A 20,466-nucleotide genomic window follows, 5' to 3' on the forward strand; every position below is an offset into this window, starting at 1 on the left:
GCCAGGAGCAGACAAGCATATCACACTATCTGTAATAAACAGGATCATCACCTTTCTTCAGCTTTACCTTGTTGGTCTAATTTCTTCTGGAAGTTCCCTTCTATTCAACCTCACAGTTCCACAGGCACCAGTACCCTCTTCTTTGAGGGCTTTAAATGGCCAGGACTGGAGTAGAAGTTATTAACATATAAATGGTGGCCAAGGTTCAAGTATCCAGTATTTCCCATCAATTTCATAACAACATTATGACCCAAGCCTTGCTCTAGTGCCACAGGGTTGTTGTCTCTACCAGGATAAACATCCCAGTCTAACAGATAACCCGACTTGCTCTCACACAATGATCACAGTTTTATAACCCATCTTGTAGGTTTGTTCAGTATGTACTGATGAAAGTATATTCATCTCTTGAACTTCCTCATTGATTCATCAATTGTAAGTAATTGTAATACTGCTTATACAGTGGCTTCACAATGTTCATTAGGGGAGCAATTTTATACAAAGGATCATATCCTTCCCCTCCACGTGGAACCCTTTGAGAATTTTCACAAAAATGAAGGAACAAACATTAGCTGGTAATGATTGTTTGGCAGTACATCTCGATAACCAGGGGACTGGGCTGTATCCCCCAGATGCCCAGTAGTCACTAATCCTTGGCTTGGAATACAATCCCATCATTATCTGCAAGACAACATAGGCTTTGATTTCATCTGTAGTACACTCAACCCAATCATTGTAGCGAGAATTTTTGGGGAGGTCCACTGGATTATCAAAGAACTCCAGGGCATAGATGTTAGTCATCTCACAAATAAGCTCAAATGCTTCCTGAAGGAATAACATCTACAGGGTGGTTACCATCAGTCAAAGGTGGAATCACAGGTCTGGGCCTTTTGGCATAAGCTGGGCACCAAACTGGGATATAATTGTCATAATCATCATCAGTGACCCACTCATGATCAACATCAGTCATGCCACCTTGGCTACCATCATCATCACTGTCCCCATGTGCTACATCATGTGTATTTTCATTACTTGCAGCATTATTGGTATCTGTGTTACGGTTTTCGCAATCGTCATTGCCAAATTCACTCAGTTCTGCTCTGAATCTCTCATTATTTTGCTCAATACATCCTCTGTGGCAAGCCATTGTTTTTGTTTACGTTTACCTGGTTCTGGTCAGTGCCCTCAAATTGGATCATAACTCAAAAATTTCACAAAAATAACACTCACGATCAAGGAAACTACACTAAATTACATTGTGGTTGCCTAGAAACCATGCAGGTGCAGCACAGAGTAAATTACAGACCAGTAAACGGAACTATGTCAGGAATTCAACTGAAGTCATGTTCGGGACTCTACCTGGAATTCAACTAAAGTTGCGTACGGAAGTGAAAGGGTTAAGGAGACTTCCAAAATGACTTGCAGTTTTGTGGTAAACTAATATTGCTCTAGGAGGGACAGAGTAAGAAGAACTGATAGTTGTTGCTGTCTATTAATTTCTTCAGTTCTTTTACTATATCTGTAGTTTTAAAGAGATTGATCACAATTAAGAATACATACTTGTCTGTTTCAATACTTTACTTTGGTTGCTTTAGTTACTCGATTGCAACTGCAGCATTTATCAGAAATACATTTTGCTAGTATTATAGGTTTCTTTAACGTGTATTTTTTTGAATTTATTAAAATAGCTCTTTTTTTTTTAAAGACCTGTCCTTCAAAGTATAGACTCCTGTAGGCCTAATCGTTTTAAATTAGTAAAAGGTATTTATAAGTAATAGCAACAGGGCAATTTTAAAATATGTTAGATCCTCAACAATCAAAATATTGTAATGCTACCCTATTCAATACAAACAATTACATTAATTTAGATTAAAAAATTAAATAAATATTGCTTTTCTTGCTGCTCAACTTTGTGACTTTTGGCAGAACACCTTTGCTCTGCTTTAATCTTTTTATCTTTCCACTTCATAGTAACTTGTTCAAAGTTTGTATTTACATCTGTTAAATTGGCAGCATTTCCAGCAACTGCAACAGTGTTTGCTATACAATCCTTTCACTGTTTTCTATAGAGAAATTTACCAGTGTTAACTTAAAATTTTTTAATTGCGCAGTGAGCTAAATGTTGCAGATCCTACCATTTCCTCTATATTTGACTAATGCCAAGTAAGAATCTTGGCTGGTATTTAGAATGACAGACTTCTACTTCCAGTTATGATCAGAAATTAACCAATCAATCTTAGTATGAATCTTAGAAACACAAAGTAAATTCTAATTTCTATGATGATTTAGATGTTAGATATGGTATAAAATTCACAACAGATGACAAATTTTGGTATCTTGAATTACTATTAAATAATCCTTAGCATCAGTATTTTACCATTACTTAGAAATTAACAAAAGCTGAAAAATTAAACAAACAAAAGGAATAAGAATGAATAATTCAGTATTCAAATTTGTTTGCTATTTAATGAAAAGGAAAGGAAAACAATTACCAAAAAACATTGCATTATACAGTTATTAGCATGGACCTAGCAAAAGGTCCATACAGTCACCAGCTATAGTTTTGACCAACATAACTTTTAACTTGTCTCGTGTAATAGGTTTGTTGTTTTGACATGTGAATGGTTGAAAATGGAAGCATATGAGAGAGGTTAAATGTAAAGGAAATTGATCAAAGTATGCTTTAAGGAACATAAGAGCTCAGCTAAAATGGTGCCTAAAATATGTCCAGTGGACCAAAAATGTGGTACAATATTATTTATATAGATCAATCTCCTCCTCCTGTAATCAGAAAACAAGCATATGTTTATTTCAAGAGAATATAGAACTAGATTTAATCCCATTTTCATAAGTAACAAGTCATGTAAAAAAGTGGCTTGTGTATGGTATGATGTGGACAGAAATGAGCATTGGTGGATGTATCAATTTCTACACTTTCTACACCTGTGATACTATAGCATTAACACTATACATTTTAAACTTACTGAACCACTGGCAGACTTCTAACTGTTTTGTGCATTGAACAGTTTATTACATCATTAAAAAAGTAATGAATGGTTGTCTTTATAAGCTCTACAGCATAGGAAATTAGAAGACATATTTGTCAGTATATTTAATAAGCTTTAAAACTTTCAATGAGTTGGCCTCTAGATCAAAAATATTTTTCATTTTGAGTTGCCCTAATTGATTGATTAGATAAATTAATGTGTGCCATATTATGTAAACAATACATGCATATTGTAAGTTTTCTTCAGTTAGTATTAGAACAAATACATTTGAGCATAAAATTAGTTTGAGAAAATATATTTAGATGTTACTTGCAGTTTTGTTGTATGTAGTTAATTAACCAGTAATTGTAATTTCAGTTTTTTGCATAAATTCTTCAGTTAGGAAATATTGTAATGTTAAGATATTATTTGAATATTAAAAATGCTTTATCAGGCTAGTCCTAGTCGCACAAGAAATGAACATGAAGATAAAGAGATTGTGGAAAAATATAAAAAGGAGAGATCACCATCGATCAATCGCTCTAAAAGTAACAGTCCTACACCAAAGCTTCCAACGTCTTCAAGAAGGTAAGAAGGAAGCATGATTGTAAAGTAGGTTTAAATGTATGGCTGGGATGAAGATTTATTATGGTTTCTTGATTCTTTTTTTGTGTATATGTGGTTTATATATTTCTTAGTCATCTTTTGCATGTTGAAAAATGAGACTACATTAAATCATGTCTTACAAATGGTTACTATATGCACATATCTGTTTAATTTTAAGTTGATATCTCATTAATGGAAGGACCTAAATTCACATACATAGAGAAACGTTTGAAGCATGTGTGTGTGTGTCAACATTATTAAATATTTACAGCTAGAATATCATACTTTCAAATTTGTTTTTTAAATTCCATTTAACTGTAATGGTTTAATGTTCTTCAGTAGACTATTGTACATGCAATAAAGGTTTGTGGCTGACAAGTGATAATTTATTTAATGAGAGGTATTTCCTGTAGTTAATACATTTTTTCTGATGTATTTCTGAATGACTAATCTCATTGCTGTAGCTAATAATACAGTTATGTATGCCTTTTATTAATAGTGTATTGAAATATTAAAAATGTTCTAGTTAGTCTTTTGTAGGTATCTGTTCTCTTGCAATAATTTAGTTTTTCTTTGAATCTTAAAAAGCCATATATTCCCTAAATATATTTAAAAAATAAACTTGTGTTCAGCCTTAAAATTTCAGCTCATCTGAGCTAGTTTCAAAAAGGCATGAATGTTTTCAGTAATATTTAGAATTTTATTTAGTACAAAACTACATACAATAAAGAATAATATTTTTTTATGAGAAGAAACAAAGTTTGTTTCACTGAATTAATAAGTACATTTGAAAAACATTATGGTTTAAAGTATATCTTTCATTTGTGTATTATTTATACCCTATAATTGAGCTTCTATTGAGAAGTAGGCCTTTAAACATTTTAAATTGTCTTTTATATGTAGAAAAAGTACTTCAAGGTGTGAAGAAGACTGTGATCATGGAAAAATTTCTGTTTTAACTTTTAACAATAAAGACAAAAGAACCGTTCAACGTGGGCATTGTCTTGGTGGGTGAATAACACTTTGTCAAAATTATGTTAGGAGTCTTTGCATATATATGTTTTTCGTAAAATACAGTGTGACAGGAAGAGGAATTTAGCATTTTCTCCAACAACATTTTCAGAATTTTTAAGTTGTCTGTGGGTAATAGTACATTGTGTATTTGAGATATTGTATACATATTAATGGTTCCTGTTTTTGTTTTTCAAACAATTGACTGTGGTCTGCTTGCATTTTTAATAAACATAAGCTCTGGACCGTGCTTGTGTGTAAAATGCTGACAAAATATCACAGACATGTTTGTTTATTTTATATATATATATATATATATCAAGTATTATTAATTAACCCTCTCACTATGGGCATCTTTTTCTGAGCATGTCACAAGGTTTTAGTGAGCTACATTTAAAATTTAATTAAACTACTTACTATGGTATACAAATAAATATAGCATAAAACTTAGCTATTAACTCAGATGTTAATAGTACAAAAGTTTTATATTCTTAATTTTATAAGGCAATATTTTAGAAAAATTCTGAATTTCTCCTAGTGTGAAAATTGTGATATTTTTTCTCTAGGCATCCCCTCTTCTCTAATTTATTTACCACCCCTCCAAGAAATATAAAATTTAATGTGACTTACTCATTATACTATTATCATCACTTATACAAAGCATAATTTTCATAGCCTTCAATCTTATGTAGTTACAGAGGAATAAGACAGAATATCAGACCCCACTTGCTATACCCACCTGTCACATTTTTTTCAGAAAATGCCAATAGTTCTGTCTAATACTATATCATTTATAACCAATAGAAAGCCAAAGTTGTAATCTATCAAATGACATATTATATTATGCTGTTTTTATACAGGGAATTGTCTATTTTGCTTCCAGTTCAAACTTTATTCCCACAGAAACACATTGACAAGCTTAGCTGAATTTTTAGAGCTTGGCTGAATTTTTAATGGTTCTTGTTGCATAGTCAGAAAGCCAGAAAAATTGTGTTAGTTATGAGACATTGTCTGCTTTTTGCTTGTTATTATTCTGCAATCTTTGGTGCATTATTTAATTAAATAAAAAAGTATTAGTGCAGTAGTACCATTAATATAAAAAAGTAGGGTTATGTGTCATCGACAGTCAACAGCAAAAAAAAAGAAGACCCATTATTTTTCATGTGTATTCTTTATTATCTATTATTATAAAAGTAACTAAAACATAGAAGTTAGAAACTTTATAGGTTAGACTAGGTAAACTGAAGAATAATAACAATAAAAATTTTTCATGAAGTATACTCACGAGCAGCTTGTGTGTTATGTAATTTGATAGGGTAACATGAGCTACACATTCTCCAAGTGATTTACAACTTATATGGTGCAAATATTAGTTAGACGCAGTTCAAAGAACAATAATACAATAAAATTTTATGTTAAATATAAACAGGTGTATACTGTTACAAACTTAAAGTTATTTAGGATAAAAAATTGTAGTTTCATGTTACAAGTTGATGTTATTCTAGAAAGACAAAGAGGATAACTTAGATCTATTTTTTTTTGTGGTTATGAGGTTGGTCAAATTGATGAACCTCGTATAGAGTTAGAATAGAGAATATAACAGATAAAATGCAGTTTTACTGAAAAAAAAACGTTTGAAATTTATTTAGGAGGTTTTAGAGATTATACAAATGAAATTTGAGAAAAGTAATTTATTCTTCACATGAAAATTACTTTGCACTTGGAGCAGTCAACAATTGGACTCTGTATGTTCATGGAGAAATTTTGAGTGAAAATACTTCATTAAAAATTCTGACTTTTTCTGTCTACAAATGACTTGTTATGTTTACTAAAAGCTTATGAAATTTTGTGAAGATATACAAAACATATTAGAAGTTATTGTATGGAAACTCTAAAGGTCAGTTTGGGACCAATTACTCGGTTAAACTGACTGAGCCTGTAGTGAGAGAATCAATCTATAAAGATTATACAACATTCATATTAATTTGAATATCAACAACAACACAGCAGTATAAAAGCAGAATTTTTATCCTTACCTTTGTTGATATTTTAAATTAAAAAATGTATCACACATAAAAGTATGGTATAAATTACATTAATCATTGTTGAAATTCACAGTCAAATCAAGTAGTCTTTCATGCTGTCAACAAATGTGACTAAAAACTCTGAATGTCCTTTATGTATTGCAGAGTGTGCATCACTTACACAAAATTATCCAATTTTTCATATGACTTGGACATGCTGTAGGAAATCTTATGTAAGCTCTACTTTTCTGCAATATTTCAGATTTCATTGTTGACAGTCATTCTCATTATATTGTACATGATATTTTTCTTTACTTGTGATGTACTATGAAGTTAATGTTATTTCTAAAGCTAAAACTAAAGTTAATACTTACTTTAATTCTTATTCTTCTAATGCTTCTATCAATGATAGGAATACTTCTGCTTCTTTTGAAACTTTTTTCAGCAGTCTCTCATTAATTTTGAGTTTTCTGTGATCTTCCTTGGTGAGCATCAGGGCTTCTTACATGCCCATTTGATAGGTCATCAGCCTCATTCTCCTGTTCTAGAACAAGCTGGTTCTTTTTCTTAGGATTTATCAAGTTTTTCTAAGAAGGAAGATTAACAATTAACCAGCACAAGTCCTGATGATGCTGAATTTCTTTTTTTTATTTTCAGGTATTTAACATATTAAATGTAAAAAAGTTTTTGTTCCACCTGAAGGTTTTTGTGTTTTGTTACAAGATTCCATTTGTAATATTTATTTCTCTCTCCTTCTTGACATCCAGGTTACAGCTGATGGTTTTATAACATAACATATAATATTTTGGGACAACATGGGACCTATTGGGCCATCTCGGCTGTTCCACCCTCAAAACTAAATTAAAATGATTAAAAACATAAATAAAAAATTTTTTAACCCATCCCTTTTCATTCATGTACTTATCAAGATTTTTCTTAAACTCGCTTAAATTTACTGCCTCTACAACATCTGAAGGCAACCCATTCTAAAGGCCAACCACCCTGTTAGAAGAATAAAACGGTCTTAGCTGAAGATGACTCCTTCCTTGCCAAAATCTATATTTGTGACCCCTAGTCCTACTATTGTCATTTTTAATATAAAAAAGATGATACATCAACACTATCAATTCCTTTTACAATCTTAAACACCTCAATCAGATCTCTCCTAACTCTTCTTTTTTCAAGAGAAAACAATTTGAGAGATTTCAGGCTCTCCTCATTAGACAACCCCTCCATCTCAGGCACCATTCTAGTAACCCTTTCCAACAATTCAATGTCCTTCCTAAGGTAAGGAGCTCAAGACTGAACACAATATTCCATATGTGGCCTAACCAGTGACCTATACAATGAAATTACAACCTCTTTGGCCTTGTATTCAGTAATTCTGTAGATAAAAGATAAATTCCTATTTGCCCTTCCACTTGCTTGGATGACTGATTGACTATTACACCAAGATCCCTTTCCTTCATTACTGTTAGTTATTTCCATTCAAATTATACTTATAAATCAAATTATGATAACCCACATGCATTATCTTGCATTTATTATAATTTAAATCCATTTGCCATTTATTTGCCCAACTCACTAAATGATCTAAATCCTTTTGTAAATCAGCAGCATCCTCTTCTGAGCTAGAAACACTCAAGACCTTAATAACATCTGCAAATTTAAGTAATTTATTGACTATCCCTTCATCTATGTCATTGATGTAAATCAAAAAGAGAAAAGGTCCTAAGACTGAGCCCTGAGATACCCCACTTGTGACATTAATCCAGTTTGACTTAACTACATTTATAGCAACCCTCTGCTTTGTTCCATCTAGCCACTCTTCTATCTAATTTGGTAACTTATCCCCCACATCTTTAGATCTAATTTTTCTTACAAGCCTTTTATGTGGCACCTTGTCAAATGATTTCTGAAAATCCAGATACACCAAATCTACACCCTTATCCTCATCTACCAAAGCAGTAACCTTGGCAAAGAATGTTAAAAGATTTGTTAGGCAAGATTTTCCCTTAGTGAAACCATATTGACTATCCAATAATATTCTAGTCTTTGTTAAATGGCTTTGCAAAGCATCTTTTAATAGACTTTCCAAAATTTTCCCACAACTGATGTGAGACTAATGGGTCTATAATTACTCGGACAATTTTTATCACCTACCTTGAAAAGAGGAGTTACATTAACTAACTCCCAACTATTCAAGGACTGACAAAAAATAATAGCAGTGGCTCACATATCCAATCTTTAACCTCCTTCAAAACCTTGGTGAAATATTATCTGGCCCAGGAGTCTTATCTTTTTTTAAACTTCTCAATTTGTTCATAACAAGCTCAGAATTAATGCAAACATTAATTCTATGTTTATGTAAGTTTTAATAACTTGTCCTTATTTCAGAGTTTTGCTTATACTTGTGTGTAACTATGCAGCTGTCATACATCTACTTAAGCAATATTATTCATCCTAAGCATGTTGCGTTGAGTTTTCCGCATGCAGAAATGTATTAATGAGACTAGAATTTGGTACTTAAAATTACCTATGTACTATGTACATCGGTATATTTTTTTAACATCTATATGCTTTTACCCTTTTCATTGTAGGCCATAGTCCTAGAGGATGTGTAGTATTTGTTGGGATGGACACAAATACTGGAGAGCTTCTGACTATTACAGAATGGGTTATAAAATGGAGACATCTAGGTCGTAAACCTACATCAGTTGAAATGGAAGTATTTCATAAAGAAGCATCAGCATATTTGAAACAGGTTTATGATTTTGATGGCTTTTAATTACTGACGTTTAAACAACAGTGAAACTCTAGTTTAAAATGAAATCTTTGTTTTCATTAAATTTTGATGTTAAGTTTGGAAATGGATCATTGAGCTTCTGTTTCTTGTCAAAAATGCATAAGCAAGTCAAAAGTAGAAATGTGTTAGGTAACATGGTTTACATATTTGTATTAGGTCTGTTTATTTGATGATAATTATATGCTTAAATATATTTTTAAAATTATTTTTTTCATGAAAACATTTTCTGTAATAATTGGATTTGGTTCCTGCAGTAATGTTACTTAAATTTAAAACATTTTTTCTTGTAAATTTTAGACAATGTTCTGTGTTTTAACCTTTTGCCACGGGTGTCCTTTACTGTGCATGACACAAGGTTTTAGTGTCTTGCATTCAAAATTATATTAAACTACTTTTTGTTTATGTTATATCAATTAGAATAGCATAAAATATTAGATAATAATCCATACTTTAATAGTATACAAGTTTTAAGTTCTAAATTGTACAAAGCAATATTAAAAAAAATCCTGAATTTTCCCGAGTGTGACCCACGTGACACATTTTTTCTTAGAATGTCACCTTCCCTATTTTATCCACCACCCCTCTAAAATGTACGAAATTAAACATAAATTACTCTCTATAAAAATCATTATTACTCAGACAAACCATAATTTTTATAGCCTTCAATTTTATTTGATTACAGAGCTATCAAATAGAAAATCATACCCATCCTGCCACACCCACCTATCACATCCTCTTTCAGAATTCGTTGATAGTTCTTTCTTACGCGTCATTATATATTACCTATAACCAATAGAAAGTGAAGCTTTTTATCTATCCAGTGACGTATTTTATAACATTATGTTCTGAACAGTTAGATATCAATTTCACTCAGAGTACCAACATTGTTCCCGTGGGAAAGTTAACGACTGACTTGGATGAATTTGTAACGGCTCTTGTTGCATGGTTAGAAAGCCAGAAACAATTTGAGGGTTAGAGTACATCGTCTACATGTTATTAGTATATGTTCTTTGGTGCATTGTTTAATTCAATAAAAATTATTAATTGCATTACTATCATTAGTATAGAAAATTAGGGTTAACTCTCTTCAAAAACTCGAGAGCAATAAAAAAAAAGAAGATTGGGTGAGTACTTTATTTCTTGTTTTTCATATTTATTCTTTATTTATCATTATAAAAGCAACTAAAATCCATAAATATGGATATTTTAAAGTTATTTATAACTAGATTAGGTAAAATAAGTGGGAAAGTTAACGACTGACTTGGATGAATTTGTAACGGCTCTTGTTGCATGGTTAGAAAGCCAGAAACAATTTGAGGGTTAGAGTACATCGTCTACATGTTATTAGTATATGTTCTTTGGTGCATTGTTTAATTCAATAAAAATTATTAATTGCATTACTATCATTAGTATAGAAAATTAGGGTTAACTCTCTTCAAAAACTCGAGAGCAATAAAAAAAAAGAAGATTGGGTGAGTACTTTATTTCTTGTTTTTCATATTTATTCTTTATTTATCATTATAAAAGCAACTAAAATCCATAAATATGGATATTTTAAAGTTATTTATAACTAGATTAGGTAAAATAAGTAGTAATAATAATATAATTAAAATGGTTAGCATAACATGAGCTGCATGTTCTCGAAGCGACTTAAAACTTATAATGGCACAGATAATAGTTAGAAATGGTTCAAAGGGCAATAAAATAATAAAATTTAATTACAAATAGATGTATACTGTTTTGAACTTAGAGCTACTTTTTGTATCTGAAAGACTGCCAAATCATATTTTTTAGTGAGGCATTTTTAATAAAATAAAATAAAGATTTGTCCATGAATATATTGAGTATTAGTCTTAAACAGTCTTGTGTGCAAATTAATTTTCATGTTAAAATTAAAAATACTCTTCCTCATCTCAAAAATCTCAAATTTCCTTTGTGTAATCTTTTGAAATGCATTTAGGAGGTTTTAGCGATTTTTTCAGTAAAACTTTATAGAGTATCTGTTATTTTCTCTACCCTATCTCACAACTGGATTGGTCAATTTGACCGACTACATAACCACCAAAAAAAATTGAAATAAACCTAAATTACCCTTTTTTCTCTCTATAAATTGAAATTGTAACATGAAACTACATTTGTTTATCCAAAGTTGCTCTAAGTTTATAACAGTAGACATCTATTTATAATTAAATTCTATTGTTTCATTGTCCTTTTAATGCTCTTTGAACCGTATCTGACTACTATCCGGACTAGAGAGGGGGAGAGAGAGTATAATGCTTGTCTAATATAAGTAAACTTAACAATTTATAAATTGTGATTCATTGAAGAAGTATGATGACTACTTTTATTCAGTGATGTCATTTTGCTTTCTTACAAAATGTATGGTAGAAAAACAAACAGAAATATAGTATTTTTACAAAAGAGAGGCATCAGAGAAAGCTATAAACCATTCTTTCCACTCGTAATAGCTTTCAATAAGAGTGTTTGCCAATAACCTTAATTTTAATTTGCTTTTGTGATGGATTAGTAATTTACTATAATAAGTTATGAATTTAAGTATCCATATTTGATTGCAACTCTATTTTTATAGATTTCAAGCATAGAACAGGAGTTTGGATCATTGATTCGACTTTGCCATAGAAACCTGGTTCATTATTTGGGATTGAAATACGTGCTTGAGAAGGACAAAATAGTTATTCATGTAGGTTTATCCTATGAGATGTACAGCTGAAATGGTTATCTTTTTCAAATCAACACAGAATTTTCAAATGTTTAATCTAAAATAAACATAAATCTAAACTATTAAATCAGAAATAGTAGTATCTATGAAATATCAATACTAGAGATCTAAAGACAGTTTTGTAAAAGATAACATTCATATTCTCCTGTAATATTAGACACATCTGAAACTTTTCGGATGTTTTCAGGATCTTTCATCTTTCACATGAAATACTGTGATGCGTATAGCTTCGTTATCCTTGTTGCAAGATTAGGAAGTTGTACACATGGATCTTTAAAACTATTTTAACCATAGTACTGTACATATTTGTTTTTGTAAAGTTTGGAAGTATTTTTTGCTTGAACTCCAAAATTGTTGATTAATCAAACTTGGGATATACTGTTATCGCTGTTGAGAAATTATGATTAGAAAAATCGTTAGCATTTTGAAAAATTTCCAGAAAATAAGTTTATGGAGAATTTTCAAATTAAACTTTATGATGATCTGTTTCAGTATTTTACTCTTGATTCAATGCTGCAGTATTTAACATTTCATGTCTCAAACAAATAGTCCATAAAGTTTATTTGTTTCCATTGAAAATACGTGTTTTATATTGTATCATGGAACTTCAATTCAGTAGAGGATGCTTTATCCTCAAAAGCTCCACTTGGAAAGTTGAGTGACCATCACTGTATGTCACATATCTTAAAATATTTTCGGGACCAAGCATAAAAGGTACATGTTGAACTGTGATGCCTTGATAGTTGCAAAATAATTGTTATAACTGAATTAGTAATTTGTAATCTTCATAAGTATTATATGGTTTTATATTCTTTACCATAATGACACGTTGCTCCATACTTAAATATTTTAAACTGTACATTTTTCCTGTTAGTGCAAGAAAAGAAACAAATGTACTATTGTATTCACACACACACACACACACACACACACACAATTACATACCTCGGGCATCACTGCTGTTTATGTGGGAGAGTATCAGAAAAGAGGTTTGAAAATCAGGCTTATTTTCAGTCTTTTGCTTGGCTTGGTCAGTGTATCATGGAAGTAGAAACTAGAAGTATATAGTAAGTTACTGTAGCAGATGGTTGAATTTTTGTTTTTATTTCTGTAATTATAATATAAAAATATTTTTTATTTAGTTGTAGACTTGATATTGAAACCCAGTATAATCAGTCATCTGGCAAGAAACTTCAGAAACAATTGTTGTAATAGCATTTTTATGTAATGTACCTCTAACTTTTTAAAATAATAATTTTATATCTTACAGATAAGGTTCTCGTAACATATTTTTCTTGCATCAATAACATAAAAATATTAACAGCATTAACTGCATGCATAATTTCTGCATTCTGAAATGTTTTTCTTATCACTTCATAAAATACAAGTTCCTGGTAATTTTTTCACAAGAATTTTTTAGTAGTGTTTATATGTATGTACACACAAACATGCAAATATATATGACTGGACATTTTAAACAAAACTAAAGAGTTTCTTTTATACAGTAAAGACAACAGCACTTTGTGAATTAAAAATATTGTTCTTTTAAAAAAATATAGTTAATTTTATAGTGTATTTTTAATGTCTACAATCCTATTCTTGAATATAAATTTTGATAGCTTTACTAAGCTTGTAAGTAAAATATTTATAACCTAAGCTAAAGTATGAAATATAATTTAATCAATTATATTGAAATGTTATAATTTAATATATTTTATCAATAAGGTTTTTATGGAATGTGAAAAATTTAAAGTATGAAGTAATTTGTATTTTTATTCATTCAACAGATTATGAATTATGTAAAAATTTTGTGTATAAATAGCAATAGTCTATCAAGGACTACTTCTCCAGTGTTAAACATTTGTTTTTTTTTTAGTAACTTGACTAGTCAATGCCAGCAGAATTATATGACTTGTTAAATGTTACTTCACTAATCTTCTTTGCTGAATGTTAATCTTAAAAAAATATATTATAGTTATTTTGCAAACATTGTATGTAAGTATAAATTATAAAAGGATTTCATGTTGTTTTTTTTCTGATATAATTTTTCATGAAGATTTAATTGTAAATTTTGAAGCATATGTTTCATATATAATTAAATGATAAATGGAAAAATTATATTTAAATATGATGATGGTTAATTTTCCTTTGAATACCCATGTACTTTCGTGAGTTACATTGGATTGGGAGTGTAGGAAAAAATAAAACAATTGAATTTGTCATTTAAATAATTTTCTAAATGTGATAGAAACCAAAATATTCTAGAAGGGTTACCAATTGTAATGTATGCAATAATTGTAAATGTAATTAGGTATATAATAATGAAAGACAAACATTCTAGAAATAAAGTAATTATAAAGAAGTGTGAAGTTAAATGACAGATGCTAAATTTATAAATATCATCATTGATTGAACTGATGTATCTTTATTTTCATTGTATCCATACTGTCACTGTTGGTTTAGGATTGCATGATAAATAAATAAACAATCTAATTTTTTTTATAAGATAGATACTTTTCATTTATAATTTTCATTCAAAAAATATAATCAGTTATTTTAGATAAAAATCGTATTCATGTAAAAATGCATTGTCATTTAAAGGGCATAGAAATCTGGAAACATTGAATATAAACTGTTCATCTAGGTTAACTAATGGTTCAAAACTGTAGTGAAACCTCTTTGTTCCATGTAATTGATACTATCATGCATTCTAAATTTAACTTTTCGTCTTTGACATGAATGCTAAATGTCATTAAAGAAAAAAAGAAAATATGATCTACGAAATGATATTTTTTTGAAAAAAGAAAGCACAGGTGCATTACAGGAATAGAATTACATAAAAGGTAACATTATACAAGAAAACCAAGATGTATGCACAAGTATCCACTTGTCCATTTATCCTTGAGATACTGGGAGTCTCACAAGTCGTTATTTAAATTGTATGGAAGCAAATCTACTGCATTATGCTATAGCTAATATAAAGGTAATGCACCTGTTAAGTTATTGCAGATACATTTTCAAAATAATAAATTTCATGTGTATTAAGCATTCATTTGAAGAGTTGGTGAAGGTTATATTGCTCTAGACTATTATGTTTAAACTAATTTTTGTCATCATCTTTGTGTTTCACCTTTCTTCTTTTAATTTACTGCATTTGTTTTAGTTTTTGTATTGCTGACATGCACATTCTTTGAGTATGGCATTGAGCAGGTGTTAAAATTGAGGTAGGTCCATTATGATTGTACAATTCTGTACAAGTTGACTTTGAACAAACACTGTTGAGTGACCACTCCAACTTCAGTAGATAATCAACATAGCTAGTGACATTTTCCTAATATTTTTTAAAGCCTGCTTGTTTCCATATTTCATATTCAAACAAAGGTCTTATTGTTGCTGTTACAACAAATGAGATATGACAGTGAGGGTGCATTTATGAATCACCTCAGCTGAGAAACACAGTCAAACTGATTTTATATGTAATTGAAACTTGTTAATATATTTTTTGAAGTAACAAAAGCTGCTTGAATGGAATCAGTTTGTTTATGATAATTGTTTATTTGATTAAATATTACTTGTGAATTTGACATATGAATTTATTAAGTTTCAAAGACAAAAAATAAAATGATATTACTACCAGTCACAATTTTAGTTTAATCAAATCATCACATTAGACTGTTGAAACTGAAAATAAATTATTGACCTATTGCAATTAGAGTTAGATGACTAGTAGACTATGATAATTGATTACTCATCAAGCTCATAAATCACTTGCATTCAACTAATTGATTATACTCGCATGTAATGGATAGGAAAAACTTATTTAAAAATTGTGTTTTGTTACCTGCAATGGGTAGAGCACAGCCATTGTGTAGCTTTGTGTTTTAACAAAAAAACATAATGGTAACATTTTGATTAGTGGATTATTTTTGTGACTTTAACTCTCAAAATTTTTAATGAATTATTTTACAAAACACAAATCAATGCTCATAAATAATAGATTATACTGATTGACTTTGTTAATTGCCCAGCTGTAATCCAAATGAAATAACTCATTTTATAGTAAGTTTTGTTAGTTTCTTATCATTGACATAACTTGAAGTCTGACCCAGCAGAATGATCTTTTAACAAGAACAGAAAATTAACCATGAGTACAAACAATAATGCAACAATAAACTGTGAAGTGTCTGGCATATTTCTTTATAAAATAACTAAGACCAATAATGTCTTTTGATTTTAAGGCTTTTCCTTTTATGACAACAGTATGAAATGTGGAATGAATATGAAAGCTGTTTGGTTGTCCAAGGGGAACAGCCTTGTTTAAACTGTAGTTATTAGTCATTTTTATTATTTCACATATTTATTTATTTGTTAGTATATATATATATATATTTAAAAAAAAGTGTTTTCATTTTGCCATAGGTCTTACAACAACATGTTTCAGGAAGTACATTATCACTCTACCTTTACGAAAACATTCCTTTAGAATCATCAATGCTAAGACACTATGCTTGTGGAATATTGGAGGCTTTAAATTATCTTCATAACAACTCTGTTGTTCATAAAAACTTACGAGTAAGTATTTTTTCCTGCCTTATCTAAATTGTTATTTTTTAAATACTTTGTGTAAAATTTGAAAATTTATGTATCATGTCATATTGTATTTAAATATTTCAGTTCTCAATCTGGTGTGCTAGTACATTTTTCACAGTTTTCATGAATAAACTGGTAATAACAAGAAATAGTAAAATTATGTGAATTATATATCCATTTATATTTTTACAAGATGTTTGCAAGTTGCTACAACCGAATCTAAAACTATTGTTAAGTGTCTGTAAATAGTTGAGGTAATATGCTGGAATGGAGAATAAAGTATATTATTCCAAAACTAATAAACGAGGTTATAATCTTCTGATCCAGGAATTTCAGACCCCTTAATGAAATACATGTATGAACAATCTAATGAAATGGAAAATGATAAGATATTACTGGTAAACAAAGAAAACAAAACTAGAACATACCAACTAAATGTTTTTTTGAGACATTAATTCTGTTTCAAAAATACAATCTAAGGTATATCATTTGTCTTTTATTAATGTTATAACAACCTCATCTTGAAGTTTGTCCCCCATTGGGACAACGTGGATACAGCACATAGCCCTGTGTGGCTTTGCTAAAAGAAAAACACACATTATAAATCATTTGGGAAATGTGTAGTTCACGTTAGTATATCAAATTACATAATGCATGAGCTGCTTGCCAGCTCATCTTCTGAAAATTTGTTATTATTATTAACCCATTAACTGAGGATGATGGATATTTCCATCATTGAAGTTCTATGGTTCAGCTACGAATGGTGGAAATATTCGTCAGTCGCACATATATAACTATAACTCTATGCGAATGATGAAAATTACGGTTTTATTGTGATTGATGGCAACTCAGTTTTATATGCGAGTCAGAAAACGGCAACTGAGGTTCTCCTGCTGCAGTTAATGGGTTAATGTTCTTTAGTTTACCGTATCTAACCTGAAAAGTTTATAATTTGTACATTTTAGTTACTTTTATAATAATAGATAAAGAATACTCATGAAAAATAAGAAATATAGTACTTACCTGGGTCTTCGTTTTCTTTTTTTTGCTGTCAACTTTCAGTGCCACTTAACTTACTTTTTATACTAATTGTACTACTGCACTAAACAATTTTTTATCTAATTAAATAATGCACCAAAGAACACAGAATAATAACATGCAAAAAGAACACAGAATAATCACATGCAAAAAGCAGATGTCCCATAACTACCAACATTTTTCTGGCTTTCTAAATATGCAATAAGAGCCGTTAAAAATTCAGTTAATCTCGTCACTGTGTTTCCTGTGGGAATAAAGTTTGAATTGGAAGCAAAATAAGCAATTCTCTCTACAATGTAATGCAATATGTTATTTGATAGATTAAAACCTTGGCTTTCTATTGGTTATAAAGAATATAGTATTAAACATCAGAGAGAACTATTGGCAATTTCTGAAAGAGAAACTGTGACAGGTGGGTGTGGCAAGAGGAGTCTGATTTTTTAGTTGATGGCTCTGTAACTAAATAGGATTGAAGGCTATAAAAATTATTCTTTGCCTGAGTAATGACAACATTATAATAAGTAATTTACCTTAGATTTCATATTTCTTGGAGGAGTAATAAATAAATTAGAGAAAATGTCACAATTTTCATTCTAGGGGGAATACTGCCTTGTAAGAACTTAAAACTTGTATGCTATTAAAATATGGATTATTAGCTGCATTTTTATGCAAAATTTATTTGCATACCATGATAAGAAAGTAGTATAATTAAATTTTGAAAGTAATTCACTAAAACCTCATGACGTGCATCAAAAGATGCCTGTGGCAAAAGTGTTAAACAACTTTATTATCAATGTATATCGTTAAACTTCAATATCATATAAGTTTAAGTTTTCTAATTTCAAAAGAAATTGTTTAAATATATTCTCAGTTTTATTGTATGAGACTTCTTTGTTCAGTGTTGCTCATTTAAAAATTTTCTACTCCTATATGACCTCTTAATTTCACACTTATACAGTACATATCCCAGGGTTAAACTGTCAGTTTGTAGCAACAAAGTTTTAACTTTATGGAGGTATAAGTAATAGATTGAAGGTCGCATACCATGTGCAGCTCTTGTTTTCCAAAAGTATTTTTAGTTCTCATTGACATTTACTACTGGATTATTCTTAACCAGTAGAAAGATAATATTTAAATTTACTGAATGTGATGGGGCCTGAAGCTATTGAGATAACAGATTTTGAACAGTTAGACGTTATTTTGTTTGTTTGCCATTGTTTGAACTCTACTTGACTAGGTATGTGAATTATATGACCTGTAATACTGCCAAATTGGAGTCAATTACCATAAAATAGAGTCAATAAAACTCCATTTATATGTTTACTAGCTTAGAAAACCAGATAAATTATATTAGTTTCATGACATTCTATTTTATGTTCATGGCAATAGTTTGTATTCTAAATTTCATATTTGAATTAAACAAAAAAAATTTCTGAGACCACTTCATCATTACTGAAAGTTAGGCCTAGAGATTGACGTGACTTCTGTCAATATCACCATGACATGAGTGCAGAAAAAGTTTGATAAAACAGGATTTCAGATGTAAATAATAAATGTCTTGTTTTTTATGTATATTTTCTATTTAGTGTTATAAAAATAACTAAAATGTAAAAATGAAAAACTTGTGAAGTTAGAAAAAGAAACATGAATAAAGTCAAGTAAACAAAATGCTATGTAGTACCCAGTGCACAAAATGTGCTTGTGTAATACAAGCGTGCATGATGGTAAGTCGATCATTTGTTTACACATAGCTGTCTGGGGTAATAAAAGACTATCACTATTATCTGAGAGGGTCTAAGTGCAACTGTAAAGAAATAAAACTAAATGAAAAGTAAAAAAGTCAATTAGATTTGTCTGTAAAAATTAATAATGTGTAATTGTCTGTTACAATGTGTAGTCATTGAAAAAAAATAGGTAATTTAGATTTAATTTGTAATCTTTTTTTATTTGGTGGTTACAAGATTGCACATGACAAAGATGATACAGTTAGTTTTACTGAAAAACTTATTCATTTAAAGCATAATAGAGGTTATGAAAATTAAATTTAAAAACTATAAGGTTAATTTTTTTGTTTGTTAACATGGAAGTTTCCTTGCATTCAGACTAGTCAAAGTCTGAGTCAGACTCTGACTTCATAAATTAATAGACAAGTCTTTCATTGAATTACTTTATTAAAAAATTTGATAAACTTACTACATTAAAGGTTATAGTATGTATATTTTCATGGTTATATGGTGGTTACAAGATCAGTCAAAATGACAGCCTTTGTTTTGGAGTGGTACATCTCAAACCTTAGCTCTTCAGTTTATTTCAGAGTACTTATGATAATTTAAGGTTGTCTGTGATATGATCTATGCATCTGTTGGTTTCTACACCATTGTTTTAGAGAATTTTAATACACTGCTCAAAACTGAGGAAGCTAATTAAACTTGTATTGTAAGAGTACTTTTGTCTTTTCTTTGAAATAATATTTCAAATTCATATTACTCTCTGAATGTTTGAGTAATTAATACATATACACACACACACACACACACACACACACACACACACATATATATATATATATATATATATAGTGTCTACGTACCGTACACTCCCGTCCGTTCGGCCGTACAACGAGACAAGAAAGTAAAGTAAGTTAATTAAAATTTTAATTTAAGTAAA

The 20,466-nt window shown here is 29.8% G+C and overlaps 1 protein-coding gene across 1 annotated transcript in view; it reads left to right on the top strand.

The window, feature by feature from the left end:
• Window positions 1–20,466, top strand: part of LOC106457628 (eIF-2-alpha kinase GCN2-like) — a 139,925-nt gene that overhangs the window by 35,330 nt on the left and 84,129 nt on the right. Inside the window, exons 7-11 of the mRNA XM_022383630.1 lie at window positions 3,439–3,572; window positions 4,494–4,597; window positions 9,226–9,389; window positions 12,022–12,132; window positions 16,591–16,743. Coding sequence (XP_022239338.1) covers window positions 3,439–3,572; window positions 4,494–4,597; window positions 9,226–9,389; window positions 12,022–12,132; window positions 16,591–16,743 — 666 coding nt within the window. The remainder of the gene's footprint in view (window positions 1–3,438; window positions 3,573–4,493; window positions 4,598–9,225; window positions 9,390–12,021; window positions 12,133–16,590; window positions 16,744–20,466) is intronic.

This window comes from Limulus polyphemus, unplaced genomic scaffold, assembly GCF_000517525.1.
Source record: "Limulus polyphemus unplaced genomic scaffold, Limulus_polyphemus-2.1.2 Scaffold353, whole genome shotgun sequence".
NCBI lineage: Eukaryota > Metazoa > Arthropoda > Merostomata > Xiphosura > Limulidae > Limulus > Limulus polyphemus.